At 45.7% G+C, this 27768-nt stretch overlaps 1 protein-coding gene across 1 annotated transcript in view; it reads right to left on the reverse strand.

Annotated features, from left to right (window-relative positions):
- Positions 1-263: 263 nt before the first annotated feature.
- Positions 264-27768, reverse strand: part of Mfap5 (microfibril associated protein 5) — a 38956-nt gene continuing 11451 nt past the window's right edge. The window contains exons 2-10 of the mRNA XM_035449020.1: positions 15777-15863; positions 15167-15226; positions 8408-8440; positions 8072-8104; positions 7112-7147; positions 4259-4288; positions 2611-2698; positions 1820-1893; positions 264-376 (exon numbers count right to left, since the gene is read on the reverse strand). Coding sequence (XP_035304911.1) covers positions 264-376; positions 1820-1893; positions 2611-2698; positions 4259-4288; positions 7112-7147; positions 8072-8104; positions 8408-8440; positions 15167-15226; positions 15777-15863 — 554 coding nt within the window. The remainder of the gene's footprint in view (positions 377-1819; positions 1894-2610; positions 2699-4258; positions 4289-7111; positions 7148-8071; positions 8105-8407; positions 8441-15166; positions 15227-15776; positions 15864-27768) is intronic.

Genomic DNA, 27768 nt, shown 5'->3' on the forward strand with positions numbered 1-27768 from the left:
ATGTGCCTAAGTCGTGTGGTCATCATCTGTCCCCCTTGTCTACAATACTGGAAATCAGTGAAACCATGCAACAATATAGACACTGTATTGTCGGAATGGCAAAATGAGACAAGAGTTACCAGTTCTGGGGAAAATTAGAGAGGAGAGTCAAAGCCTGGACATTGCAAAGGGCTTAGTTTAAAAAATACATGTCTATGGGGTAGATGACGGAGAACGAATGTCTGATTCCTCTTCCCCACACTTCCTTCTTTCTTCCTTGATGATCACAGACCACTGGGTCTCTGCAAATTCATGTTTTCACACGGAGGAAGTCGGAAGTAGTTGGAGCGTCGGAGTCGCCTTGGAGGCAGGCCTGCCATCTGCCGGCAAAGCTCATCTAGAGGAAAAGCAGAGCATTGTGGGAGGACGCGGGATCGTTACTCGGACTCTCATTCTAAGGGAAAGAAGCTTCAGTGCGATACCATAAAAACACGAGGGGGAGAAGAGCCAGGAGAAGACATTCAGATGTGCCATTCTGGATACTTGGAACTTACTAGAAAGTTTCTAATCTTGTATGTGCCTCATTGTCCCTGTCTTAAGTAGGCGTTAATGCCTGCCTCAGCGGCGTGTTTGTGAGGACCGAGATGAAACCCTGTGTGCAGAATTAGTTCCCTTATACTCCCAGCTCCCAGTTCTAGTCATGGACCTACTAAGTAAAAAAATGAAGTCCAGTCACTCCGCCCGCATTTAGGTGTTTACAACAGCCAACTGCAGTAAGTCCCCTGAGGTACTTGAAAGTGCCTAGAGTTCCAAACACTCATAGTCCCTGTCAAGGTGTTTCCCTCGCAGGTGGCTTGCACAGAGCCAATGGGGCAAGCAGCGAGTTTCCTTCTGCGAAGTCAACTACAGCTCTTACTCAGGAACCCAGTGCAAAGCTGGCTACTGAGTCAAAAGTGCCTGTGTGTGTGGTGTTGACGCCAACCACAGCAGTCATTCGGGGCTGTCCGTGGGGAAGGTGAGAAGCATGTTTGTTCCCACCATGCATGGTCTACAGCCATACATTTTGGAGCCTCGAAAATTACTCTTTTTCACATCTTCCCACCTTTCCCTGCCTTGGAAATGTCAAAATAAGCAATGTAAATGCTTTCTTGAATTGGTGGAATGTTTATAATGTAATCATTCTCAAAATGCCTTACTACTCATGGATCCTATCTAAACTCTCCTGTCTCCAAACATGCATGCATGTGCCTGTGTTGTTTTCAGAGCTGTGAACATGGCTGACGATCAACATGGCCATTGAGTCTATTTGTAATGAAGACTTGGCTATTCCTCAGAACCTCAAAGGGAGGACATAAAGGAGCCGGAGAAGGGCTGAAGAGATGGCTCAGCAGTTAAGAACACTGGCTGCTCTCGCAGAGAACCCTGGTTCAGTTCCCAGCATCCACATGGTGGCTTCCAACCATCTGTTGCTCCAGGTCCAGGGTCCCCAGTGTTGTCCTCTGACTCCCTTGGTCTGTATGCTCACATACATTTGAGTAAAACACTCATACACTAAAGATTGTTTCTATTATCTAAAAAATAAAGTGTAGGAACATCTTGAGCTTCAGAAAATTCCCACTGTAGAAGAGCTGGGGGGTGCAGTCTAGCTGGGAAGGGGACGGGGGTAATTGGTTAGGGTATAGTCAGTTTATTCAGTGTAGCTTCCAACAGGGGCTGATGGAAAGCAAGAGAGTTATTTGCCCAGCATCCTCCTTAGAAACCAGGCCTTGGATCCAATGGCATCATGCTGTATTTACCTCTCATTACTGTCTGGTCCCCTGACCACCTGACACCATCTTACCTTTCATAGCTTCGTGTTCTTTACAGACAAGTCGGGAACAGATCTCATTGTTGATGATGTACATGCGCCGTAAACTGCCACAGTGCCAGTCATGGAAAGAGACAGAGAGGGTAAGAGGGTCTGGCCAGGGTCCCTCTTCACCTCCTTATTCCCCACTGGCCTCCCTTTGTCTAGATTTTCTCAAGTATGTAATTTTTAAGTAATCTTTCCCTCAGCAGAATGTGGGGGATGGAAATTTTTTTGTTTTGTTTTGTTTTGTTTTGCTTTGGTTTTTCAAGACAGGGTTTCTCTGTGGCTTTGGAGGCTGTCCTGGAACTCGCTCTGTAGACCAGGCTGACCTCAAACTCATAGAGATCCACCTGCCTCTGCCTCCCAAGTGCTGGGATTAAAGGCGAGTGCCACCAACGGCTGACAAAGAAATGGTTTTAATGATAAAAACAAAACAAAAAGAAATGGATACTAATTACTCTTCTTGTTGGCACTTTGCATATTTCACTTGTTGTCCAGCCCTAATACTCCTTTCCATTGTTTTTCACTTTTGAGCTGGCTCTTTTGCTTCATCTTCCAACCAGCTAATGCAACACACCAGTGTCTCTCACGATCGTCCTTCCTATATGGTCCTCACCTCCGCTTCAACCCAGATGCCGAGTTCTAGGCAGCACCTTCAGAAATGGTTGGATGGGTTATGCTAACAACCTCTGGCCCGTCTCAGACTGCGGTTGGGTGGTGAGTGTTCATTAACTAGTCACTGACACAAACATTGCCACTCTGGGCATTCTGGTCTCTCTTACCTGGTGAAGCAGACTTGATGAACACACTGCTTTACTGGCCGATGGACAGAGTACAGTCTGGTACAAGCAAATTTCTCATCCCGGCACTCTGCCCAACACACACAAAAAAATAGGGAAGTCCAAATAGAAGCAATATAAGCCTAGGGCTAACGAGCTGCAAGTAGGGGTTCAGAATGGGGGAGATGGAGCAGTCTTTACAAAAACCACTGTATTGGGGACATGCCTTTCTTGTTCACCAAAAACAGAGCTAGAGAAAATTGACTCAAATGAAATTTAGGTACTTCCCAACATGGGAGCAGAAGTAGGTAAAATAAACTCTGAGGACTCGTCTAGGGAAAAAAAAAAAAGAGTCTTTCTAGGACTATTCAGGTAGCAATGTGAAACTCGACCATGAAATCTGATGGTCTCGTTCTGAAGAATTCGAATGCTTAGGCACAGGTGCCTTGCTCTGTTCTCGTGTTCTAAGCTGTGGCTGCAGGTCAGAATCACAAGTACATTACAGGAGCCAATGTCAACCATCTTGTCACAGCAACATGGAGTTTACAGTCAAAGCTGATTCATCCCCTAATGCTTTAATTAGCAAATAAAGCCCAAAGGCCATTTAGAGAGAAGGTGGTTTGAGGACCGTCAAAAGTGGTCATATTTTTCCCTGTGGCTTTTAGGACAGAAGATCATTTTGAAAAGAAGGAAAATTGCCAGGCAGTGGTGGTGCACGCCTTTAGTCCCAGCACTTGGGAGGCAGAGGTAGGTGGATCTCTGTGAGTTCAAGACCAGCCTGATCTACAAGAGCTAGTTCCAGGACAGCCTCCAAAACAATACAGAGAAACCCTGTCTCGAACTACCCCCCCCAAAAAAAGGGAAAATGACCTTGAGGGGATGAAGAACCCTGAAACTACTATCTGATGGAGAACTAAAAAGAAACTAGAAAATGAGCCTAAGGCTCTTCAAAGAACAAGGAGTAAAGAATCTATAGGGAGAAAAGTTTAAGAAAAGACATGTACAAACAATCCTATGATAGGGCTGGGGAGGTGGCTCAGCGGTTAACAGCACTGCCTGCTCTTCCAGAGGTCTTGAGTTCAATTCCCAGCACCCACATGGTGGCTCACAATTGTCTATAACTGTAGTCCTGTGGGACCCAATGCCCTCTTCTGGTGTGCAGATATACATGCAGAGAAAACATCCATATACATAAAGCATGTTAATAAATAAATCTTTAAAAAAGAAAAGGAAAGACAGCTGTGTGGTGGTGGCACACTTTAATCCCAGCACTCAGGAGGCAGAGGTGGGCTGAGCTCTGAGTTTGAGGCCAGCCTGGTCTACAGAGTGAGTTCCAGGACAGCCAGAGCTGTTACACAGAGAAACCCTGTCTCAAAAATCCCAAAGCTAACCAACAAACCAGCCAACCAACCAAACAAAAACCCAAATAAAACAATAGAAAAGATACATAAAAAAATAATCAAAAGACCCTGACATGTCCACAGCACTCACACCATCTAGAACTACAATCCCAAGGGATTTGTCGCCCTCTTCTGTTCTCCAGAAGTACTGCATACATGTGGTGCACAGACTGTCATGCAGGCAAAACACCCAAACACATAAATAATAATAATAATAATAATAATAATAATAATAATAATAACATCCATACCTGCAGTAGTGTTTTTGTCACTGGCTGAGGCTGGAAGGTAGAAATTTTATTAAGTTATTAATAATTCTAGAAATCACCACCTCCATGTGGTTCACTCAGACCCAGTCAGGATACTCAGAATAAAGAACAAACGAATTGACGACTCTTAGTGACTTCTGGAAGGGATGATTGCAGCCACACAAGCAAAGAGACTTAAGAATTAAGATGGTGTCCTGGCTTTCACCTTCCTCTCCTGGAGAGTGGAGGAATTGTTGAATTAAAGGTCTCATCGTGTTAATTGATAAAAAGAAATCATGGTGGTGCAAGTCTAAGTTTGACCCCAGCACCCAGAGGCAGAGGCAGGTGGATTGCTGTGTGTTCAAGACCAGTTTGGTCTGTTTAGAGTTCCAGGGCAGTCAGGGCTACATAACAACAACAACAACAAAAACCCAAAACTTTGAAGAGATGGGAAGCCTCCCCATGTGGCCCAGGTTGGTTTCAAACCCCTGAGCTTGAGTGATTCTCCTGCCTCAGCCTCTCAGGTGGCTGAGATTACAAGCATATACCACCATACTCAGCAGTAGCTAGCAAATTGTTGGAAACACAAGACAAAGGGCTCTGCTACTCAGAAGACCTGCAGCCTTAGAGCTGAGCAGAGGGGGCCCACTGCCTGTAGGAGTTTCTCCCCAGACAAGGCCTCTTCTCTGTAAGAGGGGTTCCTAATCACAGCCTCTTTGATGAGAGGCTTAGAGTGAAGAATAGGAGGGGCCAGGCTCACAGCCCACACTGACCTAGGCGGAGTTTAATGTGCACCTAGTTTACAGTTAGGAGTCAGAGGAGTGAGGAAACCAACCCGACCACCAGGAGTTCTCTGGGAAGATGTCATCCTTGATTTCTTTTTTACTTTTTTTTTTTTTTTTTTTTTTTTTTTTTTGTTTTTTGAGACAGGGTTTCTCTGTGTAGCTTTGGAGCCTATCCTGGCACTCGCTCTGGAGACCAAGCTGGCCTCGAACTCACAGAGATCCACCTGCCTCTGCCTCCCGAGTGCTGGGATTTCTTTCTTCTTTTGAAAAGAATTTTAGGCCGGGCATTGGTGGTGCACACCTTTAATCTCAGCACTCAGGAGGCAGAAGCAGGCAGCTCTCTGAGAGTTCGAGACCACCCTGGTCTATAAGAGCTAGTTCCAGGACAGCCTCCAAAGCCACAGAGAAACCCTGTCTCAAAAAAAAAAAAAAAAAAAAAGAATTTTAATCTTTGTTTTTATTTTATGAGCTTGGGTGCTCTACTGGCATGAATATTTGTATATCCCACGTGTGCAGTGCCTGAGGAGGCCAGAAGAGGGCACTGTATTCCCTAGGAGTGGAGTTAGAGTGAGCCACCAAGTGTGCACTGGAAAAAGAACCCAGGTCCCTCTGGAAGAACTCCTAATCACTGAGCCTTCTCTCCAGCCCTTGCCGAATGCTTGTGTCCAAAATCCCAATCCTGTGTTTCTCATTCAGATCTCATTCCTGAAGCTCAGAATACACTGGTCTGACTGGTACCTTAGGCAGGTTACTGTCTTTTTGGAGAGTCTTCAAATTCAACAAGCGATTGCCAGTTTGGGTTGTTCCTCAGGTGAATGGCATTCACCAGTCACCAGCATGGCAGTCCCTCTACCATGAAGCTAGCCTTTCACGCCCTCTTCCTTGGCCTTTGTTCCGGCCATCCTTAACTGAGATTGCTGTTGCAGGCTGCTTATGGTTAAATCCCTTCCATCCTGGCCCTACCGCGTGGGAAAGGGAAGGTGGGGGCAGAGTGTGATCTTCCCAGTCCACAGAACTGAAGAAAAGCTTCCTTTACCTCAGACTTCCTCAGGCCTTCATTCCTGCCCTATGCCTTTGACACTCCTTGTTGTCTTTCCCTGTAGGGAGCCCCTCCTACTCCCTTGACTCTCTCCCAAGAAAAACATCCAGTTAACAGAACCCTACGAAAACCCTTCCCTGCCCCCCCAAACTGAACACAGAGAGGAACACTTCCAGTTTCTCACAGCTTCCTCTTGCTAACCCCACTGATAACATTTGGTGGGGCTAAATAACTATACACATTCTATTGCCTATTGGACAGAAGATACCTGGGAGAAGAAATTCACTTTTTTTTTTTTTTTTTCAAGACAGGGTTTCTCTGTGTAACAGTCCTGGCTGTCCTGGAACTCACTTTGTAGACCAGATGGGCCTTGAACTCACAGAGATCTACTTGCCTCTGCCTCCTAAGTGCTGGGATTAAAGGCATGTGTCACCCAGCCTGGCAGAAATTCACTTTTGCTCACTTTTACATTGATGACACATAGCAGCTGGCTTTTAAAACCATTTGTCAGCAATCACCTGGGGACCTGGGCGTGGCGGCACACATCTTCAACCTCAGTGTTCAGGAGGCAGAGGCAGACAAATCTCTGTGAATCTGGAGTCAGCCTGGTCTATGTCATGAGTTCCAGGCCAGCCAGGGCTACAGAGAGAGATCCTGTCTCAAACTAAAACAAAACAACAACAAAAAACAAAAGCCACAATCCCTCCTCCCCCAAAAAACCAACCTAGGGCCAGGGTGCAGTTCTAAAAGGCCTGCTTTCCTCCATGTGGCGCCCTCTGCTCGGTGCCTTTACCCACCAAGGCTTGGAAGCATTGAAAGATCTTGTCTCCATATTTTGTATATTAAACTGCACAATTCCTGCTTGTCAGGGACCAAAACTGCTATTAACTTAAAAGAAATGGCTGGAAGGATGTGTTACACAAATTGGAGCTCTGTTTAGGATACTTCAGCAGCTGCCTTGCCTTCTGTATGGGCTCTGGGGGAAAACCCAGAATGGCCCTGGTGGCCCAGGGGTCCCAGATCTGAACTCACCCAGGTCATCTGTGGAAGGTGTGATATCGGCCAGAACTGAAAAGGCACAAAACAGTAGGTGTGAGAAGGGCCTTGAACTGCGAGGGAAAGGAGCAGCAGGACAAGGGGGCCTGGTGATAGCAGAGTAAGGGCAAGGTCCAGGGGAAGAGAATTACTTGAAGTAACGGGGGATGTTTCTGGATGAATATTGGCGCTCTTAACATACTAATCTTTGGATATCTTTAGTATACAGGTCTTTTTTGTTATGAGCATTGGTGTTTTGACTGCACATATGTCTGTGTGAAGGTGGAACTAGATACACAGACAGTTGTGAGCTGCCATGTGGGTGCTGGGAAAAGAACCCAGGTCCTCTGGAAGAGCAGCCAGTGCTCTTAACTGCTAAACTATCTCTCCAGCCCCCATACAGGTCTTTTTGTTTTGTTTTTTTTGAGACAGTCTCTCTGTGTAGCCCTGACTGTCCTGAAACTCACTCTGTAGACCAGGGTGGTCTCAAACTCACAGAGATCCTCCTGCCTCTGCCTCCCAAGTGCTGGGATTAAAGTCGTGTGCCACCACTGCCCGGCCTCATACTGGGCTATTGATCCACATTGTTTTTTTTTTTTAAATTTACATTCGTTGGTTTAATTATGTATGTATGTTCCCGCGTGTGCACAAGAGTGCATGTACCACACGTGTATGGAGATTAGAGGACAATGTTTAGGAGTTTGTTTCCTCCTCCCACCATGTCAAATTAGTTCCTCAGGCTTAGTAGCAAGTTGAGCCACCCTTTCAACCCGGTTCCTTCCTTGCAGGGGACTAGCAAGTTTCTGTCTCTTTTTATATCACTGCCAGTCACGGAAGGACACTCCCACCACCCACCCTTTTCCAGAGCTAAAAAACACAGTATGAACTCAGCAGCTGGAACGAATATTGTGAATTTTACCAGATCGTGCATTTCTTAAGAACTTTAGTGAACATCACCTGTTTCATCTGTAGAAGGGTCGTTCACCAGATCTGCGGAGACACGAAACGGACGGAAAGTGAAGGGAGGAAAAGAGCAATGGGATAAGGGGAGAGAGAGATGGGCTGAAGAGAAGGCGTGTGCGCCCAGGCAGGCTAGCTGCAGGGACGATCACAGACAGAGATGGAGCGGTTACTAAGGCCGGGCATGTTTGGAATGATGGTGGCCACTAAGAAAGACAAAAGGGCACAGTGTGAGCTCTCAGTGTCACCTTCTCTGGACTTACCGCTCTTAACCACCCCCCGCCCCCCCCCACGCAGTGGTCTTAGCAAACACCCCAACCCGGGCTGACTTACTAGGGTCTTCTGTGAACGACTCAATCACATCATCTGAAAAAATAAACAGAACAGGTTTTCTGGACATCCCACCCTTGTGCTTCCTGTCCGTGAAAGTGCCTGGCATAACACCCAGAACTATAGAGACCCCCGTGGCTGCTTTTCTTTGCCAGCCTATAATAATTTAAATGGGCTTTTAGTGTGCTGAATCCTTTTGGCCTCTTCAGCCTTTCCTTCAAACTTGGCATTCACTTCAAATCTCTGGATAGAATGGCTTGTTCACAAATAAATAAACAAGTAAACAAAATGAAGTAAAATTTAAAAGTAAGTTAAACTATTAAACAAAAGTATCTCTAAATGACCAAATAATTGATGACCTCTTGGCCTTTTTTTTTTTTTTTTTTTTTTTTTGAGGCAGAGCCTCAGGTAGTCCAGGCTGGTGTGCAACTCATTATGTAGCTGAGAATGACCTTTAACTCCTAGGCCTCGCATCTCTGACTCCTAAATGCTGAGACAATAAGCATGAGTTCATATACCCCACTGTGAGGTTGGGGGGTCAAACCCAGGGCTTTACAAACTTGGTGACCACACTATCAACGAGCTACATCTCCAGCCCTGAGGTGTCTATGTGAAGCAAAAATATTAATGGCATGACTAGCTCTTTATTTTGAGACATGGTCTTGCTTGGTATCCCAGCAAGTCCTACTGTCTTAGACTCTCCAATGCTGGGATTACAGGTGTGATTTCACTTAGGCTCGGCTGACATTGTAATTTGTGTGTGTGTGTATGTATGTACTCTATACTGGGGAGTAGTCCAGAGCCTTACTTACACATGCTAAGCATAGCTTCTAATGTGCTAATGTGTCTGACTCAAAAAGTGTTTGGGTTTTTTGTTTGTTTGTTTGTTTTGTTTTTCGAGACAGGGTTTCTCTGTGTAGCTTTGGAGCCTATCCTGGCACTCGCTCTGGAAACCAGGCTGGCCTCGAATTCACAGAGATCCGCCTGCCTCTGCCTCTGCCTCTTGAGTGCTGGGATTAAAGGCATGCGCCACCAACGCCCGGCTGTTTTTTTTTTTTTGTTTGTTTGTTTTGTTTTCTGTTTTTTCGAGACAGGGTTTCTCTGTGGCTGTCCTGAAGCTCACTCTGGAGATCAGGCTGGCCTTTGACTCACAGAGATTCACTTGTCTCTGCTTCCAGAGTGTTAGAATTAAAGGTGTGCACCACTACCACCCGGCAAAAAGAATATATTTTTATTATACGTTTAAGGCGTATGACGTGATGTTTTGATACACACACATAAAGTGAAGTAATTATGGCAGCCAAGTAGCCACATTAATATACTTACCTCCTCACATAGTCACCTTTTGTGTGTGTGGAGGGGGTAATAATATTTAAACACTATGTTCAGCAAATAGTCCGTCCACCTTTGACTGTGGTCTATAGCCAAAACCCACCCTTTCCCACTAGAGGGCAGCAAATCCATATGGTTTACCTTGGGGTTTTAGGGTTTTTGTTGTTTGGTTGGTTTTTGTTTTTTTGGGTGGGCAGGGTTGGCTCATTTTCTCAAGTTTTACATTGTAAATCAGATTTGAACCTCTAAGAACAGCTCTCCCCAGCCCCAAGTTTATTAACAGTTTCTTTAGGGAATGTTTATCAAGCCAGGCATGGTGACATACAAGGATTACATACATAGTAAAAACCTGCCACCCTGAATCCTGTCATCCTGACCCAGGAGTGGTAACACACAGTTTTAATCCTAGCACTCGGAAGGCAAAGGCAGGCAGATCTCTGTGATTTTGAGACCAGCCTGGTCTACACGTCGAGTTCTAGAACAGCCAAGGCTGTTACATAGTGAAGTCCTGTCTCAAAAAAAAAAAAAAAAAAAAGTGAGCAAGCAAACAAAAACCAAACCAAAACCAACCAAACAAAAATCACCAACAAAACCCTGTCTCCTATCTTCTAGATTTTTTTTTTTTGTCTGTTTTTTAAAGTCAGGGTCTCAGTATGTAGCTCTAGGTATCTTGGAACTCAATAGATCAGGCAGGATGGCCTTGAACTCATAGAGATCCTCCTGGACATTGGACTGGTATCAAAGGTGCATGCCCCCAAGCCTGGCCTCAGAATGTTTTTGAAAGGTAAAAGGTTACAAAACTCCTAAAAAGTAAATCCACGATAAAAATAGCCATGCTGTTCCATTCAGACCCCATCTTAAAAGCAGAGTCATTTTCACATGTAATGTTTGCTATGGCAAAGCTCCCTGAAACCTTCGCTCATTCCATGGTTCTCCTTGGGAGGCATCTCTGGACCCTGAGAGTAAGACATTCTGCATCTTCACCAAGCCCTTGTTGTATGGCTCGTGCCTATAATCTCAGCACTTGGGTGGTGGAGGCAGAAAGATCCAAAGTTCAAAGTCAGCTCACAGAAGACATTGTGGAAAGGAAAAAGAGGAGCTGGGTGTGGTGGAGCACATCTTTGATCTCAGCAGGTGAGGAAAAGCCCGTCTCAAAGTAAACAAACAAAAAGAAAAAAAAAAAGAGAGAGAGGAAGAAAAAAAGGGAGGGAAGGCAGGCAGGCAAACTTGAATTTTCCTTTGTAGTTTAGGGGCTCACATTGCTTATTTCCCATTTGATGTCCAATGCAGTGACTTTTCAAAAGAATTATGAGCTAGAGAGACAGCTCAGCAGATTAGAGAACTTGTTGCTCTTGCAGAGGACCTGGGTTCAGTTCCCAACACACATATTTTTTTTTCCTGACCCTTGTGGGTCCAAGTCACAGACTTGGTGCATGAACACACATGTAGGCAAAACATTCATACACATAAAACTAACAAATCTAAAAGTATTTAGGGAGGAAGGGCTTGCTTTATTCTATTTTAAATTACCTTATTTGTATGAGCATTTTGCTTGTGTATGTGACTGCCGGCCACAGTGTGCCCCATGCCCAAGAGGCCAGAAGAAAGCTCTGGAATTCATGCATCCAAGGCTGGCCTTGAAATCCCCAGTTATCTCTCAGAGGCTGACCACCACGGTCAGCTCAGAACACGTTTCTTTGCTTGGTTTGGTTTTGGTTTTTCAAGATAGGATTTCTCTATGTAACAGAGCCCTGGCTGTCCCAGAATTCACCCCAGGCTGGCCTCAAACTCACAGAGTTCTACTTGCCTCTGCCTCCAGAGTGCTGGGGTTAAAGGTCTGTGCCACCACCACCCAGCACAATTTTTAATAAAATAATGTTCCATTTCCAGAGGATATTTGAAAAACTACGGACTGAGATCACTGAAGGGGCAGTAGGGCTTCCTCAGGGTGGAGGGATGGAGATCCCTCCCTATCCAGCCTCAAGAGGCTGGCCCACATTCCAGCCTTGCCACACACAGAAAGGCAGTGAGGTCACAGCGGAGCAGTTGGGAGTGGAGGGCGGCTGGCTGTGGGACTGCAGGGCAGATTCCCCAGTGTCTGGATCCATCTCAGTTGGAAGAACTCTGTATGAGCCACCACCATCTAAATACTTCTTTTAGGGCTGGAAAGTCACTGAAATGAAATCTCGGGACAGTGAAACCAGAATGTCTGTTGGGAAGTCAATCATGTCGCAGCTTGGAGGAACCAGCTCAGGGGCAGTTTGGCTTTTACTACGCTATAACCTGTAAATTCAGACTCTCCTATTTGGGTATAATAGAAAAAGAAAGGGAAAGGAGTCTTAGTCCTTCTTTTTCTTGTCTTCTTAAACAAGGTCTCACTATATAGTCCTGGTCCTACCTTGGAACTTGCTATATAGACCAGGCTAGCCTGCAACTAAGAAATCTGCCCCTCTGCCTCCTGAGTGCTGGGATTAGAGGCATGTGCCACTATGTTCAGCTTTAGTTGTTATTACTGTTATTATTATTATCATTTTGTATTTACAACTGACTTTTTGGTTTTTTTTTTTTTTTTGAGACAGTGTTTCACTGTGAGTAGACCTGGCTTTCCTGTAAGTAACTCTGTAGACCAGGCTGACCTAGAACACACAGAAATCCACCTGCCTCTGCCTCACAAGTGCTGGGACTACAGGGGTGCACCGCCACCACCAACTGGCTGACAACTGGCATTTTTTAAATGAATTAAGATAAATACATCAGCCGGGCGTTGGTGGCACACGCCTTTAATCCCAGTACTCGGGAGGCAGAGGTAGGCAGATCTCTGTGAGTTCGAGGCCAGCCCAGTCTCCAGAGTGAGTGCCAGGATAGGCTCCAAAGCTACAGAGAAACCCTGTCTCGAAAAAAATAAATAAATAAAAAGATAAATACATCAGAATGCATTGTGCTTTGCAAGTGTAAAGAATTATTTTATATTTTTGTTTGTTTTACATGTCCCTAATATATATTTATTGTTCTAGATACTGGTGCAGAAGATTAAAATATAGAAATAAGATGGTTGTGATGGTGCATACCTTTAATCCCAGCACCATGGGAGAGAAGCAGGCAGATTAATAAATTCAAGGCCAGCCTGGTCTATAGAGTACCAGGCCTGCTGAGGCTACACAGTGAGACCACATCTCAAAAGAAAAGAAGAGGAGAGGAGAGAAAGGAAAGGAAAGGAAAGGGGATTTGGATGGGGCTGGAAATATAGCTCAATGGGTAGAGTCCTTGCCAAGGACACATAAAGCACTGGATTCAATTCTTAGCACCACATTCACCAAGTTTATTGAGGTGTGTGTGTGTGTGTGTGTGTAGAAAAAGTCAGAGATGACTTCCTATCATGGCTTTGCATTGTAGTTTTCTGCTGTTCATGTACATAGGACAGTGCTTTCTGTGGGCTGAGTGTGCAGGCCAGTGGTTAGTATTATCTTAGCAGTTGTGTGACCCTGGTTTTAATCGCATCACAAAGAGTAACAAAGGAATAATGCAGAATTCCCTGTACAGTGAGGAAAGAAAAAGGTGTAGGGATGTGACCCTCTTGTAAGGCACTTGTCAAATATATAAAGACCTGGGTTCAGGTTTCAAGATTACAGATAATTGTCAAGCGTGGTACTTTGCAGTGTAGCCCTGTCCTAGGACAGATTCTGGCCTGAGAGTCTCATTATGTATCCCTGGCTGGCCTTAAACTCAATCTGCTTGCCTCCTCTCCCTGAGTGCTGGCATTACAGCATATGCCACCTTGCCTGGCCCTAGAACAGAGCCTCAACTCACATTGTTCTACGTCACCCTGACAAGGACCCCATTGAACCCATAAGAAAAACTCCACCTACCTCCTCGTTGACCACTGACCCCTAGGGGAAGCCAGCCTGTCACAAAGAAAGAAAAGGGGCTGTGAGTGACTCAAGCTCTCTCCATCATAATGCTTTTATGAGATGAACCAGGATACAATGGAAAAATTGTGTATTATCTTTGTGATCTGTCCCTATATATTTCAAAACAAACCACTAGGCTGTGCACAAAACTAATCAAGCATAAAAAACAAAACAAACAAACAACAACAAAATCACCACTCCAGAAAGACAAGCCCTAGAAAACAAAGCCCACTGTTGTTCTGCCCTGACTCTGTTTCCTCTCGTGTCCTCAGTCCCAACCAGAGAGGGCCATGGTCCACAGAGGAACCCAGCAGCCTTTTGAGGGTGTCTTCCCCCGGCCCACAACTTCTGTGTCACTGCACCATTGGGCAAGGCAGAAGAACTGCTTTGTCTGTCTGGATCTGGCAGGAAGAAACACTATTTGTAGTAGTGTTTCTTCCAAGTCCAAGGTCGCTGTCTGTGGCCAATCCTTGAGCTAGTTCTATGGCACACATGAAGATGACTTTGCTTTTGTGTGTAGGTGTAGCAGTACTTCCCTCACGTATGTGAATATACTTGTGTGTCTGCCCAAGCAAGTGTTAAGTGTTAATGTGCATGTTTCTGCCGATTTCCCTCAAGGCTTTTAAGGTGGCCCAATTTCCTAACAAGTGGTCTCTGTGTGTTTGTGTAACTTCTTGCTCCTTTGGTGTTTGTTGAATTACATATCTATATGCAACTCTCTTTTAGTGATTAATCACCACTTGCATGCTAATCTCACATCAGTTTCTTGGGTACCCCATTTCTAAGGTCACCTCTCCTCACATTCTGCACTTTTGTCTTTGATACAGCATACTTCTTCCTAGGCCCAGTCAGACTCAGTTCCCTACCATCTAACCCCCAGCCCCCACCATCTAACCCCCAGCCCCCACCATCTAACCCCCAGCCCCCACCATCCAACCCCCAGCCCCCACCATCTAACCCCCAGCCCCCACCATCTAGCCCCAGCCCCTACCATCTAACCCCAGCCCCCACCATCTAACCCCAGCCCCCACCATCTAATCCTCAGCCCCTACCATCTAACCCCAGCCCCCACCATCTAGTCCCCAGCCCCCACCATCTAACCCCAGGCCCCACCATCTAATCCCCAGCCCCTACCATCTAACCACAACCCCCACCATCTAATCCCAGTCCCCACCATCTAATCCCAGCCCCCACCATCTACCCCAGCCCCACCATCCCCCACCATCTAACCCCCATCCCCACATCTAATCCCAGCCCCCACCATCTAACCCCAGCCCCCACCATCTAACCAGCCCCACCATCAAACCCAGCCCCACCATCTAGCCCCAGCCCCCACCATCTAACCCCAGCCCCACCATCTAACCCCAGCCCCCACCATCTAACCCAGCCCCCACCATCTAGCAGCCCCACCATCTAGCCCCAGCCCCCACCATCTAACCCCAGCCCCCACCATCTAGCCCCAGCCCCTTGCCCATGTAGCACTAAGGAGCTGATATGCTAAAGAATCAAAGCAGGAACTCACCAGAGGGAATAATGAGCACCATGACAAGCAGCAGTGGCTTGGGTCTGAAGAACATCATGTCTAAGAGAGGTCGGGGAGAGAGCAAGACCATGATGCAGAGAGAGCAGCATCTCACCTCTGGGGAAAGATGCCCCACACCCCCTCCCTTTGTCACCCTGAAACCTTCTTGCTTTCTATCCTTTCATCCAGCACTCATTTCCCTCAAATCTACTCTTTGGTCACATCTTATCCTCACTGCCTTTACTCTTCTACAGAGAATGCTTCTCAATGGGAGCCTCCTTTCATTGTCCAGACTGGTCTTGAACTCCTGGGTCAAGTCACCCCCCCTTCCTCAACCCGGTAGCTGGGAACACAGGCCTGTGACCAGGAAGACTTTTGTATTCTAATTAAACCATGCTTGGCCCTGCCCTGTCGTCTCTTTCACTCCTCATCGCTAATCCTCCCTTTGTGTGCCTGTGTCTTTTTAAGTACCGTGGGCTCACCCTCTCTTTTGAATTCCATGCATACATAACTGGGAGAAGGCGCCATTCTAAGTCAGGGACGTTCTTCAAACATGCACGCGCAGGCACACACGGACATTTCCCTCTGTATAGTTTTGCAAACAACTCACTGTCTACAGTGCTCCGCTCTGTCCACTGCGTCCTCTGGCTGCCGAATGTGTCTGTCCTTCTCACGGTTTCCCGCTGTTCCACTTGGGCTGGGGAATAAGATGAACACAGCCACACCCTTGGAAGGACTTCAGATTTGGCCTATTCTGAAACAATGACACGAGGGAGAGCAAGGGGAGAGAGAGAGAACAGGCCAGGCCAGAGGCTTAGAAAGCAGCGTTACAATAAGGTTGGAATGAGAAGGCAGAAGGGAATTTGCAGTCACTCACACCCTCATTCCAAACGTTATGACCACACTGGAGAGGAAGCTCGGTGCTCCCTCGAAGGGCTGGCCCAAGCCCACATCTGCCCTCTTTCCATCAGCCTACTTTCTCTCTCGTTGTTTGGCCTAGCTTGCCTTTCTTCCTTGGGTTCCTGTTTATCGCTCTCTCTTGGCGTGTTTTCCTGAACCTCACTAGACTGTTTCTATCTCTCTGGCTTCCTTCTGACTTTGGATCACTACTCCTTTCTCTCTTCTCTCCTCCTCTTTTCTTCTCGCCCCTCTTCTGCTTTCCTCTCCTCTCCCCTTCTCTCCACTCCCTTGTTTGAGTAGTGGTGGTGTGGGGGGGAGTTGTCCAGGTTGACCAGGCCGACTGCAAACTCTCGGCGCTCCCTGTGTAAGGCAGGATGAGCTTAAATTAAATGTCTCTTCCTCCAGCCCCCACCTCCCATGTGTGTGCCACTATGCCTAGTTTGTGAAGTGCTGGGGATCAAACCCAGGGCTTCCAAACATGCTCGACAAGCATTCCACTGAGTTACATTCCCAGCCCCTGTCTTCTCGGTTGACCTGGAACAAAGTGGCGACCAAGCCAGCCTCCAACTTGTGGCTATCCTCCTACCTGAGCCTTCCAAGTACTGGAATTTACAGGCTAAATTACATGTAGTGCAAACAGACAGGGTTTTTCGAGACAGGGTTTCTCTGTGTAGCTTTGGAGCCTATCCTGGCAGTCGCTCTGGAGACCAGGCTGGCCTCGCACTCACAGAGATCTGCCTGCCTCTGCCTCCCGAGTGCTGGGATTAAAGGCGTGAGCCACCAACCAGCGTGTTGATCTGGGTGGCGGTGGCTGGCACAAGCCTTTAATCCCAGTACTTGGGAGGTGGAGGCAGGTGGATCTTGGTGAGTTTGAGGCCAGCTTGGTCTACAAAAGCTAGTTCCAGGACAGCCAGGGCTGTTGTTACACAGAGAAACCCTGTCTCAAAAAACCAAAGGAAAGAAGGAAGGGAGGGAGGGAGGGGAAAAAATCTATCTAAGGTGAATAAAAAGGTCTCTTACTGAAGTACTTTCTCTGGCACCGTTCTCTGTCTCTGGTCTTGACAGGGCCCTTCTCTGTCTCTTGCATCTCTTGCTCTTTGCCTTGCCCTCCCACTGGGATCATCAACACATCTTGCTCACCTCCCATGTACAATGCTCTTCCTTCAGCCCCAACATAGGCAGGTCTGTTTCCCTCCTGCTTCCTAGTAATCTTCACCATCTGACTCCCCTTTGTCCAGGGGTTCTTGCTGCTCCTTTATGTTTTTTTGTTTGTTTGTTTAGTTTTGTCTTTTGTTGTTTCCATCCCTTTTTACCCATAAACCCTTGTTAGCACTCTGAACGCCACTTTTCCATCCCTTAGCTGTAGGTTACCTCTGTTTTCATTTCTGGCTTTGCCCAGTTGCTTTTGTTTGCTTGCTTGTTTTGTTTTTTTCAAGACAAAGGGTTTTTCTGTGTAGCCCTGGCTCTCCTGGAACTAGCTTTTGTAGACTAGGCTGGCCTCAAACTCACTGAGATCTGCCTGCCTCTGCCTCCCGTAGTGCTGGGATTAAGCATTTTCTTTAAAAAGGCCTATTCCCCCTGCCCCTCTGCAAAGCCTTCCCTTTTCATTTCACTGTAACCTGAGAGGAGTGTAAATCTCCACATGTCACATGAAAACTTCAGGAAGCAACGACCTTTCCTTCAGGAGAGCCAGCGTGTTTAGCTTAGCCTGGCTTCCCTTTCTTTCCTCACCGAGCTCTGTCAGGTCTGTGTCTTTGTGCCTCTGGCCAGGGGACTCTACAAACTTCTTTGCAGACTAGATGACATCAGACACAGAAATTTATTTTATTTTTGAGACAGGGTCTCTCTGTGTAGCTCTGGCTGTCCTGGATGTGCTATGTCAGAGGTTCCCAACCTGTGGGTCACGACGCCTTTGGGAGTTGAATGACCCTTTTATAGGGGTGGCTAAGACCATCAGAAAACAGATATTTACATTACAGTTCATAATAGCAAAACCACAGTTATGAAGTAGCAATGAAAATGATTTTGGCTGGGCGGTGGTGGCGCCCGCCTTTAACACTCGGGAGGCAGAGGCAGACGGTTCTCTGTGAGTTCGAGACCAGCCTGGCCTACAAGAGCTAGTTCCAGGACAGCCTCCAAAGCCACAGAGAAACTCTGTCTCGAAAAACCAATAATAATAATAATAATAATAATAATAATAATAATAATAATAATAATTTTATGGTTGGGAGTCACCACGGCATGAAGAACTGTATTTAGGGGTTGCCGAAACAGGATGGTTGAGAACCACTGCTCTATGTAGACCCAACTATCTTTGAACTCATAGAGATCCTCCTGCCTCTGCTTCCCAAGTGCTGGGACTAAAGGTGTGCATCCCAGGGACAGCCCAGCAAATATTGATCTCTTACATGCTCTGTGCAATGTTCGTCTTAACTGACTACTGGTATTTGTTCTTTATCGTCCAGCTGGTTTTTTTTTTTTTTTTTATGTCTTCAAGGCTGTATCAGTTGGGAAGTCTCTAATATACACAGTTTTTGTACACATTTTTATGCTTATCAGCCTTGTCAGGGAGGGCTCTGCTCAGGTCTTGATTTTAGTTGTTCCACTGACCTCCACGAGTTTTGCCTTCAATTTGCTCAGTGCTTGTGTGAGAGCCAAGTTACACTTTAAATTTTAATTACTATGCCTTAGAGATCCATGAAACCAAAATGCTGGTGATCTGCAAGCCCCTTGCCCAAGCACAGATCGTTCCTGAAATGCTGGAGGCTGCTGCTTATGGGAGACAACAAGCCACATGTTTTCACTCCCCTAAACAAGTTTGTTTGGCCCATCTGCACTGACTGTGTTTGATCACATGGGGGTGGGATGTACAGAGGCAGGAATATGTCAGGATGTATGCTTGCCCCTGATTGGATGTAGCTGGATGCACATCAGGATGTTTGCCTGACCCTGATTGGACCTGATGGGAAATCAATAAATTATGGGTTTTCTTTTTTAAGCTGCTACAAACCATGACTGAAGGCCATTTCCCAGGAACCTGGGTGTGGACCTGGCCAGAGCTCATCCACCTGGCCAGTATTTAATTAAAGCTTGCTTCACATTTGTCTTTAAACTGTGGTAGTGGTTTTATTCTGGACTGGTGGGATTAACACTTGTATGATTAAAGTCTTTGTCAGACCGTATAGTCTCGCCTGTTAATTTTAGCATGATTTCCAAAAGTACACATCCTTCCTCCAATTTGATCTGTTCTTTTAAAAATTTGTCCCTTGACAAATTGAAGTTTCCAAAACAATACTCAGTTTGATGACAGATTTTGGCCTGTAGAGCAGGCACTTTGATTGTGGCTGTCTGTAAAATTTCTCACACTCAAATGATCTGCCTCCATGGATGCACATGTACTTTCAAGTGCCTGCCTTAGGACCAGCTAATGTTTGTCTTCGTTTCTTTGTTTTTCTTATGTATTGACTGATCTTTGGTTTTGTTTTTGAGATAGGATTTCTCTGTGTAGCCCTTGCTGTCCTGAAGCTCATTCTATAGACCAGGCTGACCTGGAACTCCAAGATCCTCCTGCCTCTGCCTCCCGAGTGCTGGGACTAAAGGCGTGCGCCACCACCGCCGGGCTGTTTTTTTCTTTAAGATAGTGTATGAGTATATGTAGCCCTGGCTGGCCAGGAACTCTGTAGAGATTCACCTGCTCCAGCTTCCCGAATGCTGGGGATTACAGCATGCCCAACCAGACACAACTCCCGAGTTCAGTTTTGCCACTTTCTTAGCTTTGCCCCATTGGAATATCTACCTAGTCTCACATCCAAGGACAGAGATATCACTTGAGGTCTGCCTGAGAGAATGGATGGGTGCTTTGAGTTATAAAAAGTTGAGGCACGGGGCTGGAGAGATGGCTCAGTGGTTAAGAGCACTGGCTATTCTTTCAGAGTTCTTGAGTTCAATTCCCAGCAACTACATGGTGGCGCACAACCATTTTTAATGAGATCTGGCACCCTCTTCTTGCCTTCAGGCATATATGCAGACAGAACAATGTATGCAAAATAAATAAATAAAATAAAAATTTAAAAAGTTGAGGCATTTATTTACAAGTTTCCAGATCCTTTTTGAATATGGAGTAGCTCCATGAGAGAAGGCAGCAGCCAATACTGTCTTTGGCTTTGTAGGATTTTGTATGTTTGTTTCTGTTGTTATTTTTTGTTGTTTTTTTAAAAGACTTATTTATTATGTATACAGTATTCTTCCTGCACATATACCTATATGAAAGAAGAGGGCATCAGATCTCATTACAGATGGTTGTGAGCCACCATGTGGTTTCTGGGAATTGAACTCAGGACCTCTGGAAGAGCAGCCGGTGCTCTTAAACTCTGAGCCATCTCTCCTGCCCATTATTTATTTATTTTCTTTTGAGACTGGGCCTCATTATTGTATGTCTGCTAGCCTGAAACTTAGTCTTTTGGTTTTTTTGAATTGGGTTTCTCTGTGTAGCCCTGAAACTTGTTCTTTAGACCTCTGGCCTCAAACTCAGAGATCTGCCACCTGTTTTTGGTCTTGTTTATGCTCATGTTATGAATCTTGGATTTTGGAATACCAATGACAAAATGTCATAGGAAGCCCTCCAAAACTGAGAGGGAAGCTCACTCCCCTGGATTTCTTTTCTGCTCATGCTTTCCCTGCAGCTCATGTAATATGCTGACAGCATGCTCTCTCGTCCAGTCATTTGAACAGATTTATATTTGCTCTCTGTGCTGGTTAGTGTTATGTCAGCTTGACACACGCTAGAGTCATTTGGAAAAGGGGGATTCTCAACTGAAAAAATAAGCCCCTAAGATCCACCCATAGGCAAGCCTGTGGTGTGTTTTCTTAATTAGTGATTGATGTGGGAGGGTCTAGCCTGTCTAGGATAGTGCCACACCTGGCCTGGTGGTCCTGGGCGAAATAAGAAAACAGACTGAGTGGTCCGGTAAGCAGGACTCCTGTATGGCTTCTGCATCAGCTCTCACCTCCAGGGTCCTCCCTTGAGTTCCTGTCCTGACTTCCCTCAGCGATGGACTATTTATTACCTGAAGTGTTACCTGGAATAAGCCCTTTCTTCTCCCAGTTGCTTTTGGCCATTGTGTTTCATCCCAACAATAGACACTTCCTGCCATAAAGGAAGTGTTTGCATGCCAACTTTGAAGAGATAATTTTGACTTCCAGAAAGTCCAAAAAAAAGAAAGATGTACATTGACAGCTTAACTTTGTGCCCCTTACGTCTACGTGTAGACTTCCCTGGTAAGCTAAGTTAGGGAGGACGGCTGTGGGCAGAGACTAGGAAGAAGAAAGAGTACATGGTGGAAGGGAGAGAGACTGTGGGTCAGCCTAGTGGGGACAAAGGGAAACAACGGGCACCGTCACAAGAGGACACCATTTCGTGCCCCCGAGGAGCTAAACTACCGCCAGGTTTGATGCCTCGAGTGAGTCTGACTGTCAAGCCCAGTTCCTGCTGGTCATCTGGTCTGGAGCTCCCATTCTCTGTACTGTAGATGGCCGAGGCTAGACAACAGATGGGATTGATTCTAGTTTGGGGAAAGTTAGGAAGGAAGAGATGGGGGTGAGAAAGAAACCAGAGTGGATTCGAAGCAGAACTAAGGCAAGGCACTGAGCAGAGCACAGTGTGGCAATCCTGTTTCCCCAGACAGACGAGAAAACTGAACCCAAGCCAATCATCTGGCAGAGACAGCAATGACCTCAGTGTGCTGGCCTACCCGGAGGCTACAGTTGAGGAAAGCCTCCCCAGACAGTAGGAGGGGGTGCTGTCCCCAGGTCCCTGAAGGAAGTCTGAGGCTGGGGCAGTGAAAACAAGAACAGAATGTTCAGAGCAAGGCTGTGGGAGAGGGCTCACAGAGAGGAGCTCCTTAGAAGAGAGGAGAGGGGCCAGGAGAGACAGAGAGGGTAGCCACGTGCTGTTGGGCTCCATAGACATTCAGGAATCCAGTCTGTGGGCTGGGGAGAAGGCAAGGCACACACGAGCCTGTTGTCATGTGTGAAGACCCAAGTCAGATCCTAGGACCCATATTGTGAAAGCACAGAACCAACTCCTAAGAATTATCCTCCCACTTCTGTACATGTGTAAAACACACACACACACACACACTCACACACACACTCACATATACACACACACACTCACACACTCACACACACTCACATATACACACACACTCACACACACTCACATATACACACACACTCACACACACTCACATATACACACACACACTCACACACACTCACATACACACACACACATACACACACACACACTCACACACATATACACACACACACACTCACACACACTCACATATACACACACACACTCTCACACACACACACTCACACACACACACTCACACACACCCACACATACACACACTCACACACACTCACATATACACACACACACTCACACTCACTCACATATACACACACACTCACACACTCACTCACATACACACACACACACTCACACACACTCACATATACACACACACACTCACACTCACTCACATATACACACACACACTCACACACACACTCACTCACATACACACACACACACATACACACACATACACACACACACTCACATATACACATACACACACACACACTCACATATACACACACACACATACACACACACACACTCACACACACTCACATACACACACACACACTCACACTCACTCACATATACACACACACACTCACACACACACTCACTCACATACACACACACACACACATACACACACACACACACTCACATATACACATACACACACACATACACACACACATACACACACATACACACACACACACTCACATATACACATACATACACACACACATACACACACATACACATATATACATATACACATACACACACACATACACACACAAAATTTTAAAAATTTTTGAGGGGAGGCAGGATCTCATCACTATGTTGGCCTGTGTGGCCTGGAACTATATTGTAGACCAGGCTGGCCTCAAAACTCACCAACATCCACCTGCCTCTGCCTGCAGAGCTCTGGGATCAAAGGCATGTGCCACCACTCTCAACTCTAAAGATTTTTTTAAAAATCCATTTCGTGTTGGACTATGCCTTTGATCCCAGCAGAGCAGGCAGAGGCAGGTAGATCTTGAGAGATTTGAAGCATCGTGGTGGTCTACATAGAGAGTTCCAGGCTAGGCTAGCCAGGACTACATGGTGAGGTCCTAGCTTAACAATAAAACAAACAAAAATCTAGTGTGCATCTGGACTACACAGCAAGTCTGTCTGAGTTAAAAAACAAAAACAGACAAACTAATGAACTAAAAATGTAAAAATCCAGTTTTACCCAGACGGTGGTAGTGTGTACCTTTAATCCCAGCACTCAGGAGGCAGAGGCAGGCAGATCTCTGTGAGTTTGAGACCAGCCTGGTCTACAAGAGATAGTTACACACAGAGAAACCCTGTCTCACAAAACCTAAAATAAAAATAAAAATAAAATAAAAAAATTTAAAATCCAGTTTTAAGTTAGTTTGGTAAATTTCTTCCTATAGCCCCCTTTCCTCTTCTGTTTACAAAACCTAAGCTTCACTCTCCAGGTTTGGGGAACATCAGATTTACAGGATTTCTCTGTATTGCTTTGGAGCCTGTCCTGGAACTAGCTCTGTAGACCAGGCTGGCTTCGAACTCACAGAGATCCGCCTGCCTCTGCCTCCCGAGTGCAGGGACTAAAGGTGTGCACCACCACCGCACAGCTTGTTTGTGTATTTGGATTTGTTGTTGATATGTGTTTTTGATAATTTTGTCTTTTGCTTTTCAGAGCTGAGGTCTGAACTCTTGCTAAATGAGCTAAATCCCTAACCCCTGGTTACCTAAAGTCAGAATTAGCAGCAATGGTCAGAAATGAGCAAATAGTATCTCGGGATAAAAGCCTATACTAAGTTTTTGTTCTTTTTAAAATTTAAAAATTAATTAATTGATTTATTATTAGTGTGGGTATGCGTGAGTGCAGGTGTGCTAGCGAGCACCCCCAAACAGCTGTATTCGTGACACAGGGACAACTTTCAGGCATCTCCTTCTGGCCTACTCCAGGGGTCAAACTCAGATCATGATGCTTGCTTGGAAGCACTCCTACCCACCGAGCCATTTCACTGAAGCAGAACAGACTGCATGGCTGCAGTGGGGCTTGGACCACGTGGCTGCCAGTGTGAGGCCATTTTATTTTATTTTATTTTTTGAGACTAGTGTTTACTGCCAAGCCCAGGTTGGCCTGGCAATCAGGACCCCTCCTGCCTCAGCTTCCCGGATGCCAGGGTTCCTGTCACATGCTGCCACACTGGGTTTAAGCCTATACTGCTCTGAGTTCCTCTCTGGCCCAGGGGAAGAAATCCTTGGACATCAGATCGTCCTTCCATCTCACGTTGGCAGGCTCTCTGGCTGGGAAAAGAACGTTTTCCAGAAAAAAAAAAAAAAAAAAAAAAAAAAAGAGCCCTCCATTGAATGGACTGGCTGTTGTAAGGCTGGCTTAGCAGAGTCAGTCTCTGTTTAAGTCACTCAGAAAATGTTTCATTTTACAGAAAGTACCCGAGAGGCTGGGTGAGATGCCAAGATGGACAGGGGAGGCAGAGATGGGTCTGCGAGCTGGATTCACTCATCTATTTATTGGCCTGTAAAGAATACACCCATTAGCTGAGGGCCGCTGGGCAAATGTACAGAAACACCACTACAGTCCAATCCAATGAAATTAAATCCAGGGGCTAAATACACAAAAAATTCCCTTAAAAGGCAGGGAAAGACAGGAGAATTATATGAGTTAGGGTGGAGGGGAGGGAGAGGGAGTGGTGTGTGTCCAGCGATGAAGTAATGGCCAAACACAAAACTTGGAATTGGTCGCCAGCAGACATATGTCCTTAGAAAACCTGGGCTACGGCAAACTTTTGTTTGTCCATCAAAGTTCAGACTAGATGCTGTCTCGTCCCCAAACCAAACCTGGACCCCACTGTGTCTCTACAGAGCTAACTTTATTTATATAACCCCCTCCTTTTCGCTAAATTCTTTCCCATATCTCTAATCTCCATTAGGCTTTGAGTTCCTTGGTGGCAGAGGCTAAGACTTACTCATTACTAGCTGACATAATGGTTAGCACATGAGAACTTGAACTTTGACTAATTGAATTAAGTTGAGCTGCAGGCTTGAAACAGTAACTTCAAATAGTCAAAATCTAAGACAAACGCAGAGTGAAGGAAGTCAATGAGGGGAGAATATACGGGGAGACCTCAAAAGAAATAAGTAGCTAATGCATGAAGCAGAAGGAGAAGTTAGATGGAGAAGTTAGGCAGCAGCTATACTAGAGGCAAAGGAATGGCAAGGTTGCAGATCACTACATGTAAAACATACACAAATTAACGAGATAAGATAACCATCAGTGGCCATGCCAGCACTTGGGACAATGACACAAGAAGATCCCAGGTTCTAGGCCACTCAGACCCAGTCTTAAACAAAACAACTCCCAAACTCTCAGCAACATAAAAAAAAATTTGGGGGGGCTGGAGAGATGTCTCAGAGGTTAAGAGCTCCGACTGCTCTTCCAGAGGTCCTGAGTTCAATTCCCAGCAACCACATGGTGGCTCACAACCATCTATAATGAGATCTGGTGCCCTCTTCTGGTGTGCAGATATACATGGAAGCAGAATGTTGTATACATAATAAATAAATTTTAAAAAAGAACATTTAAATTTAAAAAAAAATTTTAAACAGTCTGATAAATCTGACCATTTACAAAATAGATCAAGTCCTAGAAATTTGTTGATGATGGGAAACCTCCAGGGGCTGAGCAGAAAAAATGGCTCAGGAGTTAAGAGCACTGGCTGTTCTTCCAGAAGACCCAGGCTCAGTTCCCAGCACCCACCATTATATGGATCTGGGCATCAAGCCCAGGCACACAGCCACCTACAACTCCAACCCCAGGTGATCTGATGTCTTCTTCTGGCCTCCAAGGGCACTGCACACACATGGTACACAGACATACGTACATACATTCATGAAAACACGCATAAAATAAAAATCTTTTTTCTTTTTCTTTCTTGTTTTTTCGAGGCAGGGTTTCTCTGTGGCTTTGGAGGCTGTCCTGGAACTAACTAGCTCTTGTAGACCAGGCTGGTCTTGAACTCACAGAGATCCACCTGCCTCTGCCTCCTGAGTGTTGGGGTTAAAGGCGTGCACCACCACCACCTGGCTAATTAAAATTATTTTATTCATTGAATAAACAGCATTTTTATACACTAGCCCTATTGGAATATAGAAGAAATAATATACAACATTTTGTTTACATTTCTTGCAGTTTTTGAAAAAGATTTTTATTTATTTGTTATTGTCATGTGTGCATGCACACTACAGTTTGCTGTGAAGATCAGAGGCAGAGGCAAACTTGCAGTTTTCTCTCTTACTTTACCCTGGATCACGGGGAATTGAACTCAGAACTTTAGGCTCATGGCCAAGCACCTTTGTATCCCACTGAGCCCATCTGCCTATTCCCAGCTCCTTTTAGACAGGATTCCATGCATCCCAAGCTAGCTGTGAAATTTACAGTGCAGCTGAGGCTGACCTTGAACCTCTGATCCTCTCGCCTTTGCTAACCTTGTCTTGATTATAGGTGTGAGCACCCACATCCAGCATTGCTTACGTTTTGTAAGGAAAGCTATGGAAATTCTTTTCACAATACAGACTGCTACTCTAATGACTTGGCCTAGGTGTACTTCTAGAGGAGCCACGGGTTGGAGGGGTAATAAAGGTTAAGAGCCAGGGCTTTGGTTCAGCACCACAATAACAAAACAAAAAAAGTTGGGACTGAGCACCATCCTAAAGCAAACTGGCATTTGCTTGCTGATTCTGGAGACCTCCTGTGCTTTTGACAATTTTATTTATTTATTATCTATTTTTTGGCTGTGATGCTATTAGAGTCCCTGAGGATGATGGGCGGGCGTGCAGGCTGCCCCTTCAAAGTCTGCCGTTTCATAACATGAATTTTGGCACCTCTTCCCTCAAAGATCCTTCTCTTTGATTCCCTTAATGGTTACGACTGATAAATAATAGCAAAACGTCAGTTCATTACTTTCCATATTTTTGTGTGGATTCTGCTTTACATGGCCTTTGACTGATCTGCAGGGATGGCTGAAAGAGCAATAAGATTCAAAGGCTGAGTCGGACAGTGGAGGTGCACGTCTTTAATCCCAGCACTTGGGAGGCAGAGGCAGGACGATCTCTGCAATTTGGAGGCCAGTCTGATCTATGCCAGAGCTGTTATACAGAGAAACCTTGCCTAAAAAAAAGAAAGGAAGGAAGAAAGGAAGGAAAAAGGGAAGGAAGGAAGAAAGAAAGGAAGACAAAAAGGCTAGCTGGTACCAGTCTGTGAGGTTTCCCTGGTTGACAGGAGCCTTGCTCTCCTTCATGCTGGCTCCCTTGGACATCTGATGGCATCGCTGTGCATTATAGGGAACACCATGAGAATGGGACTAAGATGCTTCTGCGATTCGACCCCAGAGGTTTCACTGCCCCAAATAAATCACAGAATCCTGAATTAAAGGGAAAGAGAATATTCTAGTATATTCTATATTCTAGCCCTCCCTGGGAGAGAAGGTCAAAAATGCACAGGCATCTT

Source organism: Cricetulus griseus, chromosome 8 (assembly GCF_003668045.3).
Source record: "Cricetulus griseus strain 17A/GY chromosome 8, alternate assembly CriGri-PICRH-1.0, whole genome shotgun sequence".
Classification (NCBI taxonomy): Eukaryota; Metazoa; Chordata; class Mammalia; order Rodentia; family Cricetidae; genus Cricetulus; species Cricetulus griseus.